The sequence below is a fragment of the Habropoda laboriosa genome, unplaced genomic scaffold (genome assembly GCF_001263275.1).
Source record: "Habropoda laboriosa isolate 0110345459 unplaced genomic scaffold, ASM126327v1 scaffold123, whole genome shotgun sequence".
In the NCBI taxonomy this organism is placed as follows: Eukaryota; Metazoa; Arthropoda; class Insecta; order Hymenoptera; family Apidae; genus Habropoda; species Habropoda laboriosa.
The window spans coordinates 630,947-645,148 of record NW_017100236.1 but is presented as its reverse complement, the minus strand read 5'-3'; the positions used below and the strand labels follow the sequence as shown (position 1 = coordinate 645,148).

Here is a 14,202-nt window from a genome sequence, read left to right as displayed (position 1 = left end):
AGATCTATATATTTATGTTCCTAAATATTCTAGGCAATTTTCTTCATACAGTAAAAAGTCGTCCAAATGACAAAAACTCAAGTTTTTAATTCTAGAGTGATAATGAAAGTGGACTAAATGAAAAATCTAAAAAAATGGAATTTATCACTTATTTTGTGTTGCATCGATTTTTGGACAATTGAACTTTTAAATAGAGTTGGTAGTGAAAATATCAAAAATTTGTGTATACAATAGACTCCCGGACAACGCGAATTCCTATAACGCGCAAGAGATTATGTCTGTTTTCATATAACGCGAATCCTCGTACAACGCGCCAAATAATAAAACACAGGAATTCCCCTAATTTAAAAGTTGAGCATTACACTGTTTTCTTCATCGTTACCAACTTCTTCTGTTTTCTCTTGATTGTTTCTTTATTGCATGCATTAATAATATGATTTTTTTTAAACCAACAGCGTATACCTATATGTCACTTTTTTCAAAAAACTGTCATATTTGATGAAACATAGGCAATAAATAATGGCATGGCAATAATCATTCCAAACGTGATACTTTAGATTATTCGCGTTATGCGAGAAAAATTCTCGTACAGCCCGAATTCCTGTAACGCGAATTCATACAACGAGTAATGTATGAACCCTCTATGGGCCGAATATTTTTCTTGACTGTAAAAGAATTTATGTAACGTAAAATTAACAAATATCGACCTATAAATACAGAATAACAGTGAATTCAACAGTTTCAATAATTTTATCATAACGAATACATATTGTAACTTTGAAGTAACAACGGTTATCAAGAAAGTTACTGGTTAATAAGGAGACATTGTACAACAAGACGTTCATGCCATTTTGTGGAAGGAAGTTCAATTATTTAATAAAATATCGATATATTAGTATGTGACTTGAAAGTTACACGGGCCCATATCTTGAAATAAAGAGAATATAATGTAGGGTAAATGGAGAAGTGATGGACTCTATGCGTGAGATGGACCATCTACGTGTATAATTTTTGGAATACTCGATAAAATTCAGGACCATTACCATACTTCATATGTTGTATTTCCCGCCAGAAGTTTATCTAATTGCGTTTACATAAAATGTAGGTACGTTTTTCGTACTTTTCTTTCAACTTGGATGTAAATATTTCTTGCTTACAATTTCGCCTTTGCTATATGCATAGTACCGAATTAATGCGTTTTGGTTCAACTAACTTACAGTGTATGGGGTAGTTGGATCATTGTTATAATTTCTTATATGCTTATTCTTGAAAAAAGTATAACAATTTCTTTCATCATAAGCAAAACTTTCTGCTTTTTATTCAATTAATTATACGTGAAATTCTATCTTTAGAAAACGTGGTCTATCACTTAGGCGACTTTCATAATCATAAACAGAATTATCTCAAAAAAGCAAATTTCTTCCAATAATAAAACTTCCAAAAATTCTTCAAGAGCTCCGTTTTACCTAAGACTGCATCTGATACGCTTTTCTCCGCTAAATACCAATTTACAGACGCCTCCACTGTCGGCACGAAGCAGCAACAAAGGAAGAAGAGTCGAGGGTAAAAAGAGGAAGAGAGAATACACTGGTGTATCCATAGCCTGTAACGCGGATCGTGGCAAAGGGTCGTCGATCTTAATCGCGGATCCTCGACAATGATCCTCTCGAACGGATGAGCCCTCGACACTCCAGCAAACGATGAAGATCTCTTCCCTCGAGGGGATACACGGTGTTCCATCGACAACTAGAGGACCCAGCATGAAATAGGGATCCCCTAACACGTATTTCCCATATCTACGGGGGATATGTCAGCCAATCCCTGTACTCAACTGTTCCTGCTACAGTATATTATATTATCCTCGTGCTGTACTCTTTTCGCCTCGCTCATCCTTTTGATCCTGTACCTCGACAAGCGACGCTTTCAACGTGCTACCAGCTGACGTCGAAGACCAGTCTCCTCCCTTTTTTTTTTTATTCTCCCTTTCTTCATTTGCGATTGATGAGGGCTGTGGAAAATGGAGGATGGAATTTGAGACGTATCAAGAAAATTTGACAGTTTCTTTAGGTTTTCGTTTGGAAAATATGTGAACCTATAAATAATTTTTTTTCTAGAATCATTATGTGTGGTGTGTCTCAAATTCTAACCCAATTTTCAGCAGCTATTGCCTTGTAAATATTGTCAGTTAATAATTGTACACTTTAGATTCCATGTTTTATGTAAATATTGTAAACAATATATAATAATAATATTAACTCTTTTAATTCCACTCGAAGAATCTTTCCGACTGATATCGTTACATATGGAAACTTTCTAGGTACCGTGAAAATTTTATCGAAATGTACAGAAAAATGTAGAGTCTAGAAATTTTTTTAATAAAACCTTTTATCCTCCTGTTAACGCAATGTGAATCGAATTTTGATTCAACATTAATCGCATCAAATACAACTTACACGATATTTCCAACCCAATTTATAGAAACTGCTACACAAGCAACGCTGTAATACACTTTCTAATCCCATTCCCAAGAATTCAACAGATATCCAGCTCTCTAAAACCGTAAACACGGTTCAGGGTGGGCTAGCATGCGAGCCGCTGCGAAATCCGGTAACGCAGTTTCGGAGTCACCCCGTAATGTGTCCACACCTCCACGAAGGGTGACTCGTACGAGGGAAGTGGTTGGGCAAGATCCCCTCCCACCGCGATTCACCCTTCCCTGATTCGAGGCGGCGAGTAGTGGGGATAGGGTAGGCGTGACGATGGGCGTGGCCTAGCGAAGGACGAGGAGAGTCGTAGCTTTTAGCGACGGTTGTCCTTAGTCTCCACTGAGACGCCGCACGGCGCAGTTGAACGGGCGGAATTCGGTCCTCTATATCTGTGCAAACTTTTCTCGTTTTCTCTTGTTGTGTACACGGTGAAAGGATATAACGTTAAACATATATATGTAGAGAATCTCTACGTTAGAATATATTCTATATTGTTTCCTCTCAAGTGTGGTTGTTCACGTTAACCACGATAAGTAAAGCGTGCCAATTCTTGATCGTACAGATCGATTGATCGGACAGAACATTTTAGAGAAGTTGATTTTTTTGGAAGATCGGTGCAAAATGATGCACACGATGAGCGAGCACACTGGGGGAGCTGGAGGATTGGGTGTCAGCGTGTTGCCCTTCGACGGAATGGGATTGTTCGAGCAACAGAGACCAAGGTTTCTGTTCAAGATGCCCAGGGTGGTGCCCAATCAGAAGGCCAAGTTCGAGACGGAGGAGCTGTTCAGGAGATTGAGCCGTGAGAGTGAGGTAAGATTTTTTTGGAAATATTACACGTTTAAAGGGATTATTATCGGAGAAATAAGGGAAGTATCATTAGAGTCGTGGACGTTAATTTCTTGCTGGCTCAGATTCTCGTAGGATTCGTATTTAATTATTCGACGATGAAATTGAAATGACAATATTAGAGGAATTAAATCTAAGGATCTGTAATATAAATAAGGTTCGAATAAGGTCTCAGAGAGTAGGCAAAAACGTTAATTACCTAGAACACCAGCGACTTAGTACCTATATTTCTAATTGTCTTCTAGAATGATCCAGGGTTAATTTATATTCACATTGTTTCAACGATATTTACTTACCTACATCCCGTAACACAATACTTATAAATACTACAAGTTTCAAAGTCAGATTTCGATATTGTCTCTCCTACTCTAAATCTACTATTATGAATCATATCAAGAGACACCTAATATTCCGTTAACTCTGTTCGGTTCACCTGTTTAATATTCAACAGAGCCTCTCCAATCTGTGATTCATACGATTTCGTAGACTTTTATTTACGTGAATCATTCAGATTGTGTTGTTCCAAAGAAACTGATACCGGAAGCGATGTTAATTAATTAATTAATTAATAAGAGTGACTCAATTTGAACTTGTGGATTCGTTCTAAAGGAATATTGTTGGCTCTTCGAATTTCACGTGTTTCTTCTTACGTTGTGCAAGAACTTAATTTCTGTCGTTGATTTATCTCTCTTCCGACGACTAGATTAATCCTTTGAATTTATCATTAAATCGTAGTTGTGAAGAATGTTGATTAAACGAGGTCTTTTTTAGATTATAAGATTATTACGAAAATTCTGAATGAAAGATAAATAAGGATTGTTCTATTGGATTTGTGCAGGTCAGATACACTGGTTACCGAGACAGACCAATCGAAGAACGTCAAGTTCGCTTTCAAAATGTCTGTCGGGAGGGCTACACGGAGATCGCGTTCGCGGCGACTGGTACGAACCTTCAACTTGTTTTTGGCAACGCGTCTGGAAATTACGCTAGCGATATCAACGACTGCGATTTCGAGAAGGAGCGTGGCAAGGTGAGTGAAAAATGTTCGTCACGGTGTTTCCTCAGAAATCGTTTACAAGCTTCGATGACACGGCATACACACTTTCCATAAATCTCAATTTTTTGGAATTAGGAAACAAATATTGTTTATTAAAACTTTCAAATTCAAATTTTCATCAAATGTCCATTCTCGGGATCTTGAATTTATTCTAAAATCTTGATTTTGACGCCTTCGTGAATTTATGTAATTTAATTGAGTGGAAGTGAAAGAATCGCGTGGTAGGATAATCAAAAAGAAAAATTGATCCGTTTCCTCGTGATCTGTAGCAATCTGTACGTTCATAGCCACGTAGTAGCGATTGTATCTCTAATTGGACGATTGCCGCCGGACAAATGGGGAGGTCATTAAACAGGCCAGCTTGAACAGGACGTCTACTTTTTCGTGTCCTTGGCATCGTATGTCCCGGGACGTCGCTTCGCCCCCACGAAGCAATTTAGTATCCGTTTCTACCTCTCGAACAATAGTGTCACCGTGTCACCGTTCTCTACAGAATAGCAGACATCCGGTCCCGAAATTTTCAGTATCTCTGCGGGAGGCTGACGAGACTTTCTAAATGACGAGATTATTTATTGATCCTACGAGCGCAGAATTAACTAAATAACCTTAAAATAATTTTTCAAATTTCCGACTTTGCGATTTAGATTTTACAATAAGTAGATGTAGTAAACATTTTTTTCAATTTTCAGTACTTATCTCTGCAGCTGGCTAACGAGTCTTTCTAAATGGAGATTTTTCATCGATGACTCGAGATTTAGATTTTCCAAAGAAAATATAACGAAATCTTTCTTATTTAGAATGAAATTTGAAATTTTGTTTTTCATTCTGACATTCGGTTTTGAAATTTGCGACATCTCTGCAGGAGGTTAACGAAACTTTCTAAATAGAGATTTGTCATCGACGACTTGAGATTCAGACTTTCCAAAAGAAACAATTGTTTTTACTTAGAATACAATTTGGAATTTTGTTTTTTATAAAATGACTTTTCGAGTGAGACATTCGATAGGATACGAAATACTTGTACGCCGGCGTCGACAGAGGGGCGACGCCTTAGCGTCGCCATCGCGATCGATATGTGCGTCGCGAATCCGCCATTTTCTACAGAACACGCGTCCAGATTTTGCAAATGTCTTCTTCACATTCGTTTTTCTCCTTCGTTATTCTTGTTTTTGCAAATTTAATATCGAGGGTTAATTTGTTTAGACGTACGGAGAACATTGAAAAGACACTTAAGATTCATGGTAGCACGCGAGTTTTTGAAATCAGAAAATTCAACGATCCCATTAGCAGCTACTAGAGCCAATTAGCGCTTCTTGAAATCCATCAAACGGACCGAGAGAGCTGGTGCCAGATGCCTCAGCGCTTTACAAGTCACCCGGTATATAATGGGTCATAAATCTTGCTCCGTCTCTCTTGGCATCCTCCGAAGGGTGAACGAAAAGTCCTCTGTTAGGATTCTTCGGGCAGTTTCGGCTTTAGAGAACTTGAAAGAAATTGTATTTTGCTTTTATTGGTGTTGAACGCTTTAAACTTTGTTGCAACGCTTGATAGTTTTTGGTTTAACGTCGATTCCACACGGGTTTAGCGTCTATTCTAAATATCAATTCCAAATTGAGTCTACATTAATTCGCCGCTGGCTCCTAAATGATTCTCTATCGATTTCAAATCGATTCATTCTCGAATTTCTGTCGATTTCACGTATCAATTCACTCTTTATTCCAAATTGATTCCGTATCGATTCATCTTTGATTCCATACAGAGTGCAAAGTAAAATCTCTTAATTCCAATTCACCACTAATTCCCACTAAAACAGAATCTTACACGAAAGCCTGTTCCTGCATAACATTCATATTTCGTATGAATCACTCCAGGAGCTCCATCGAACCTTTTCTCACTATCGCAGAAAGCACCGTAGAGTCGCGCTAACGATTCATTATTTTCGTACTACTCGAAATAAAGAAAAAAAGAAAAGAAGGGAGAGGGAGAGACACGAGGAGAGCCTCGGTTGTTTACACGACGACCCGCGGCCACCGTTTTGTTTTAATCGACAATGAGCACCGTAGTAGAGAAAGAGGCGTAATAAAGAGCGACGCACGGCCGCACGTGTCTACAGGCATTGTCTCTTACGCGTTCCCCGTAGAGAGGAAATAATTAAGGGAGAGATTCGCGAGCCAGATAAAGGTCGATAAAGAGCGGCGAAATGAAAAAGGGCGCGCCAGGAACTCGCCGCTTTCCGTCGATCTTATCGTCTATGTTCCTCCGTGCCTCGTTTTGCATGCTCTTTCCTCGTCGATTAATCTGATTCCAGTCGTTATACTTTTTGATCTTGCAAACTTTTCATACCGGCTGTGCCATTGATCTCCGTCCGTCTGAAATATTTCCATTATTTTAAGGAATATGCGAAAATGTTGTTTATGTGAATGGTGGCAATAGTTTTCTTTAGAAGGGGTGAATTAAAGTAGTACGATGAATAAAGGCTATCTCGGGAACTTAGCTTAATACATTTATGCTCAGAATTCTAAAAACAAATCTCAGAGACTCAGCTTAATAAATTTCTGCTCGGAATTCTTAAAAAATATCTTAGCTTAATACTTTTATACTCAGAATTCGATATTTAAGATGGACAGAGCTGGTGGAATATATTTTAGATATATTTCTTTTGAAAAATTTATTATGCGATATTCCTTACGTAGCCACGTGTACGAGAAATGAACGTGTTTCAAGGATTCATAAATTTCTCAGCCGAAATCGAGCCGCGTTGACTTAGGTCAAGATGATTTACACCTCTGCCAGGATGCTTGGTAGTCCTTTCGCTTGGCTAAATATAAATACGGAGAACTATTCCGGTTCCTCGAATAGGAATCCCCTTTTCTCTTCGTTCGATCGTAGAAATTTTAGTAATCTTGTAATGACTTTTTAGCCGCCTAAATCCCTATTCCAATCTCTTTCGAAAGAAGAAAATCAGACCAAAGAAACAAATCACCGTAACGACAATACGTTTCTCTAGTAAAGACAAAAGCACCCGAAACACTGACCGTGTGTCCCTTCCACCTCGTCAGGATCACGTTGACGAATGTTCTGCCCATTGTGATGTCCATACGTGGACCATGCACAAAAAGGCAGCGCGGCAACGCCTACCAAAAAACAAAAGAGCCGTCGAAATAGCCGGTCGTTTGTCTCGGGACATTTAGCCGGTACCAAACTCTCTCTTCCACCCTTTTCCGATTTTTCACCCCTTTCGTTACACTGGGTCGACGTTACGTCTTGTTCTTCTCTCTCTCTTTCTCTCTGTCTGTGTCTTTTATGCTTCTGTTCTGCAGTAACTATGCAAATAAGTCAGTTAAAGGGTTAAGCGTAGATAGACGTGAACTAGACACGCGTTACAGTTTAAATATCGCCACCTATTATAAACGAGATAATAGGCGTCACGCCCCTGGCGAACGAAGAGAGAAAGGTGTGAAATGAAATTTTTTTCCAAAGTTTTTCCTTCTGACTCCGTGAGAACCAGTCGAATTAAACGATGTTAACAGTTGTCCTTCGAATTCCTCTGACGGTTTGACTTCTCTGCATTTTTTTCAAATCTACTTTTTATCTGGTCGGTGAATTTGTATCTTTCCGCATTTTGGCACCGTTAATTTCTCATCTTCCCTTTTTCTCTGCTGTTCTTGCGGGAATATTCAGAATATTCTAATTCGTTTGATCAATTGCCACGAGTTGACTGCAAGAATATATTCTACGAGAGCCACTTGGAAAATGAAAAGAGAATTTTTTTAACGAAACTCTTTGATTTCTATTAAATCTGAGTATTCCGTTGCGCAACAGCTTCTTGAAAATTGCTCAACGACACAGGAATTTGGTTTCTCTGTAAATATAAGGTTGTTAGTGTTTGTTAATATCTTGATTACTAGTGGACACGGTTAAATGGAAATTTATAATGAACGCGAGACACGTGACTCGCATACGTCCTTCGGACTACGATGAATCCGACGTATTTCCCCGTTACGTGGCTAGCGAATCACTCGACGATTTGTATACTCGAGACGTACGACACTTTGTATACACGGTGTATCATAACGTGTGGGATCCACTTCAGGAGGTACAAAAACGTTGAAGAAAATTCGTATAAACATGTGTTCTATTAGACCTCGTTTCAAAGTTCTAGCCATTTTTGTATTTCAGTTATCAGCAACTGCTTACGTTCATAGAAAATGCTCGAAATGGCCACTCTCGGTCTGTATTTGTAAATAACGCCCTGTATTCTTATTTATGTACGTTTCGGCCCTCTATCAGACACCTTCTTATACAGGAATCTCGCCGAACCCTTTACAGTCAACGTAATCGTATTAATAGACTTATCATTGGTCTGCGGATTTTTATGCAAGTTCATATTTTCGAGAATACAGTAAAGAAAGTAGAACTTTGGTAGAAAATTATTTCACCTATCAGGCATTATAAAAATCACTATAATTTGTGCATTCTGTGCAATTTTCCACCTTTCAATTTCCTATAAATGCGTGAAAATCCGCAGTCTACTTATCACGAACGTTAATCGGTTCTGCGAAGGGATCAACCTTTTTTGTTCTACCTACACCTTCAGGCGTAATTTAATTTCTTCACTTTCAAGCTAACTACTTTTCCAATTGTAACAAATGACGTATACTACAGGGTGCCTGTGTAAATGAAAATAATAATAATCTTCTGGATATATCCTGACCTTGTTCATTTCACGCGTTCTGTCGATTCAGATTACTCATTTCAGTTTGTTCTCTTGCTAGAAGCAATTCGATAATTCTCTAATTTCCTGTGCGTTAGAAGTGCATAATTAAGCAAATGAGCAGTTGCGGATAATTGAAGCACAGGAATGGCTATAACTTTCAAAGGAGGGGAAATAGGACACATGTTTATATGAACCTTTTTCATTATTATTGTGTCGCTTATCCACTGACGTGGGTACCGCGTGTTATGATACACCCTGTATACGCGAAGTTCCATTGTCGAGGATACTTGACGTCAATCTGTCTGCCTTGGGAGCTTCCTGAAGCCACGTTACGGAATCAATTTCCCGTTTTTCCCTTTTCGCAACTTGCGTCCTCTCCTATTTCGTAGAACTTGCTTGCATCGCTTTTCTCTCATTTCCCCAATTTTTAAACCTGTCTATTCTTCAATTTTAATCTAATTTCTTTTCATCTTTTAAATTTGCGACAAAGATTTCTCATCCGATTTTCTCTTCCATTGACACTTTGCACCGTATTATTTGTTATTTCTTTCCTTCGGAACTGGCGTCATTTAGATTTCTTTTTCAGTCCTTTTACGCGTGATCGTTATTTCGTATAATAGATTTTAATCTTCTTCGTGCACAGAGGAAATTCGAGATTTTTTTCTAAAGTTTCTTCAGACAGTTCCCTTCAACTTACGGCGTAAATTACGCGATAATTCGACAGTCTGTCGTAAAAGGCGACAAACGATTCGATTATCGAGTCGATCAGGGTTCCAGTCACCCGCTGACGATTCCCGCGGCTCAATTATGATTGCACAAAGAGCATCACGCTGCGTAGTTACATTGTTACGTTGCTTCGACAACCAGCTGTATGGCTCGATGAAAGAAGGAAAAAAAACGAGACGAGGTAACGATGATTTCTCCTTTGACGCCTTCCTGTTTCGTAGTTTCACTATTTTCTTTCTTTTTTTGTTATCCGAAAGAATGTTCTATTTCCTCAATGTACACCTTGTGTAAAATAAAAAATAAATAAACTCTCGATGAAATTGCAAAATATAAGCCAAATTAATAGCCAAAAAAGTATGAAATAGGGCTAAGAGTAATTATTAAAAAAATTGTATTTCAAGTGAGAATAATTCGTTCGCTTTTCTACTTTTTAGATACATCATTTTTCGTCACGTTCGCAGAAAAGAATGTTCTGTTTCCTTAATTTACGATTAGAATTAATTCTTCTAAATGAATTTCCTGAAATTTCCCCGATGAAAATGGATGGAAAGATATAATAGTGTTCCTTGTAAATGAATAGAAGGAGGTTCTTCACGGGTTTTTCACGGTCAGCTTGGATTCCGTAACAGTTTCTAAACTTTCGACCGGAAACCGGGCCATTTGCCAGGAAATAAAATAACCCTCTTGAAGCAGACCGAGATAATTGCCCGTTTCGACTTTTTCGAACACCGACAGCTTCGACCCTTCTATCCTTTTCCGTTCTCTTTTGCGTCACGTAAATTGTCCGTCGGTCAACGTCGTGTCTAGACCGTAAAACCCAACTGCAATCGCTATGGAGATAGTTGGTATACTATACTTGTGCATAAGTACACTTCGAGCTTTGCTAACTTTTGCTACTTGCAAATATTCACGATTTATCAATGGTTATAAAACGGCAACGAAATACGTTTCCTTTAGAAGAAACTTTAAAATCTGAAATATTAAAGATTTTTTATTTTAAACTTCAAAGGGAATTTCGCGTAGAATTGAAAATATGAAATTTGAAACGTTCGAAATTAGAAATGTTTTCATTTTTTAATCTTTAATATCGAAGTTGAAATTTCAAGCGAAACTCTCTTTCTATCGAAATGGAAAAGAGAATAAAAGAAGGATAATGGTGTTGCAGGAAATTCACATGATCTTCTCGGTAAAATAGAAGATCCAGAAAAGTATGAGACATTAAAAAGAAATTCCTCTCCTATTTCAATTATATTAAAATAAGAAAGGACAAAAATTCATTACAAACTTCCACGTGATTCGAATAATTTGGTAAAGTACAAGCGAAATTGGCAGCGGTTTCGCGCGATATTCGCAAGAAACTCGGTATGAAATTACACCCTATACACATAGGGTCGATCTTCTCGTTGTCCTCATCATGGCTCCCAGCTCGACCTCGCAATTTCATCCTTCCACGGAGCTTGTACCTTCCAATCTGCGTAATCGTTCTCTGGAAATAAGAAACGTTTCGCGGTGTGTGGGGCAGCAGGAGGGCGAAAACGTGATTGAAAGTTAAAGGCGGATCGTAATGGACCCTTTCCATCGTTCCATCCAACAGAGAGAGAGAGAGAGAGAAAAAAGGAGCAACGATTATATTTTAACAGCAAAACGAAGCACTGGACGGTTGTGTACGTAGCTGATAGAGTTTAATAGTCTCTTGTTGATTGAGAAATTATTATAGGTACATTGTTCATAATTTTGGGAATTTTCGAGTTTGGTATTTTAATTAGGAGGAACGTCTAGGTGAATAAAATCGGGAACAGAAAGAGAATTATTAAAGAAAGAAGAACATAACGAGGAAGAGATAGGATATTTTCTTTCGTTACATTGAATTTTTTACGACAATTCATTTCTCATGTAATATTCATTCTCTAATATTTAAATCATTGTACTGAGGATAATATGTATATTGTGACTTTTATTATAACCATTGTAATAACATTTTCTTTCTTATAATGTAAATTCTCTTGAACTTTAATTACTGATTTCAAAAAGTTAATTTAAAATTAATTACGCTACTCGTGCTATTAACTAAAAGGAGAAAAATTGGACTACTTAAAAATATCTGAGTTTCCATCTCTGTACTTGTACTTAAGCTTAAATTAATACATTTTTTTAACTAATAGAAGAAGTGATTTCTGGAGATTAAAATGGCGAAAAAGTGGCAAGATACGTACAGTTTGTATCAAATTCACTATAACACCTTAAGAAACACCTATTCTAACTTACCTTCTCAAATTCTCATTTCTAATTTCTTTCTAGTTGAAAACTTTATACTCCACGCCTCCTCTATTCCTCAATTCTCCCTTCAAACTTCTCCAAACCTCGAACCACTCATTTCACACCGCTCAAACCACTCCTCGGACCCTTACCAACGAAAAATCGTTGTTTTGCTTACAGGTACATCTCAGGTCTCGCCTGATAATGAACGGAGTATGCGTGATGTGGCGTGGATGGATCGATTTGGAGAGATTGGATGGCGTAGGTTGTCTAGAATATGACGAGAAACGTGCCGCTGAAGAAGATGCCCTTCTTCGTGACCAATTAGAGCGTTACAATCAACGAGTACGCGATTTCGATGAGAAACAAAGATCGTACAGGAGTGCAGCCACTCAACCACCTCATTTGAACCACCATCACCATCACCACCACCATCATCATGGTCATCATGGCCACCACGTGACAGGAACAGGTACTGGAACTACTGGAACTATCGAGCCTCACCTAACTCATCGACAGGACCCCGAAATGGAGGTCAGACTGAGAGCTTACTGAGGCAGCGAGAAGCTATCTAGTGAAACCTCTTGATTTCCCTTCGATCTGGGACTAGTCGTAAGCAAACCTCAAGCTGACCGGAAGTTAGCAGGAGGAAGAACTCTTGGGAGATCCTTTGGGGAGGATTCTGGACGAATATTTGCCGAATTTTCGTGGAGTTGAACAGATTCAAGCGTGATAAAGAAACCTCTATAGTCCCAGGAAACTGAAGAATTTTAGAATATTTGATGGAAAGAATTTTTCATTTGTGTCTGCGATGATTTAATTTGGAACAATTTAAGCTTCAATTTTCATGATCAATTTCGTTCCTTGGAAGTTTCAGAATCATGGGATGTTTAAACAGGAAGAATCGTGTCTGTGATAATTTCGAGTGTATTAAATTCGAGTTTCAAGACTCTGAATCGATTTTCGATGATCGTAAAAGGAGTAAATAAAATCGATCTGGAGGTTAATTTCCAGGATTTTCGAAAAAATTGAAAAGAAATCTATGAGAATTTCGGGGGTCTTCAAGAGTAAAATTTCTATTCTAAAGTATCGCAGACAAAGTTTCCCAGAAATCTCGTATTTCTTGGAACCACCAAAAATCTTCATCTACCAGATTCCTCCCACGTGTCATCGCCAACGACGAGTTCTATAAACGATTAATTACACCATGTGCAAAGAATCCTCCGTTATGATCAACGATGAGGATCGTTAGCTTAAGCGACACTTGTTCATTCTTTGTATGAAAAATCAAAATCAGCGTTTCTGGAGGGCGAAGAAATATCAGAAGAACGACGAAATTGTGAAAAGGTTGGTGTCGACAAGCCTCGATGACGAGAATCGTCTGAATTCAGACGAACGAACGAATTCAGGTTTTCTCTTTCTTTTTGGAAAAATGATCTTCCAAGTTTCAACGCGACATTGTAAGTAATATTACACAGTTCACGTAACAACGCCGAATTTCTATGTACAATTAACGATTAAAAAGATAAGGATCACCTTAAGAAGATGTGTTCGTCTTAAGACTTCTGCTAGATCTTTCTTGCCTCATTTTTCTCTCTTCTTCTTTTGAATTATAATTATTGCAATTATTACTGCGATGTTCACAGATGTTTATTCGATCGTATTGTGTACAGGGTGATTCAACTAATTTCAGGACTTGAACGAAAGAAAATTTGCACCCTTTCGTGACTGTATTATTTTTTCAGAATTTCTTATTCATCTGTCGATTGTCGTCGTTTTAGTAGCTGTTGAATTTAGATCAATCTTTGATTGAATCCCACTGGTCGCAAAAGTTTCAGAAATTAGTCGCAAATAAAACTTCGAATGTCACCTTAACTCTTTTCTTCTAATTAAATTCCACATTTCTTTGCGAAAATTAGGAGAAAATTAATAAGTGAGTAATTAAGTGTTAAGATATACGAATAATTTACTTTCAATTTGAAATCGTCAAGTTAAACGAATCACTCTGTATATGTATATGTATAAGTACCATACACTCTTCATTTTTTCCCTGTTGACGAAGATCCATCTCGTTTAGGTGTAAGGAGTATATCGTTAGATGAATGGTGTAC

At 37.9% G+C, this 14,202-nt stretch overlaps 1 protein-coding gene across 1 annotated transcript; it reads left to right on the top strand.

The window, feature by feature from the left end:
* The first annotated feature begins 2,914 nt into the window (after positions 1-2,914).
* Positions 2,915-12,646, top strand: LOC108571687 (protein big brother-like). Its single transcript, XM_017933792.1, has 3 exons — positions 2,915-3,299; positions 4,174-4,365; positions 12,272-12,646. The coding sequence occupies exons 1-3, from the start codon at positions 3,108-3,110 to the stop codon at positions 12,644-12,646; spliced, it is 759 nt and encodes a 252-aa protein (XP_017789281.1). The 5' UTR covers positions 2,915-3,107.
* The last annotated feature ends 1,556 nt before the right edge of the window (positions 12,647-14,202 follow it).

Excerpts from the sequence above, each read along its gene's own strand:
- LOC108571687 (XM_017933792.1), top strand. The coding sequence starts at position 3,108 with ATGATGCACACGATGAGCGAGCACACTGGGGGAGCTGGAGGATTGGGT. Across the intron at positions 3,300-4,173 it reads GATTGAGCCGTGAGAGTGAG|GTCAGATACACTGGTTACCG; the intron begins GTAAGATTTTTT and ends GGATTTGTGCAG. Across the intron at positions 4,366-12,271 it reads TCGAGAAGGAGCGTGGCAAG|GTACATCTCAGGTCTCGCCT; the intron begins GTGAGTGAAAAA and ends TTTTGCTTACAG.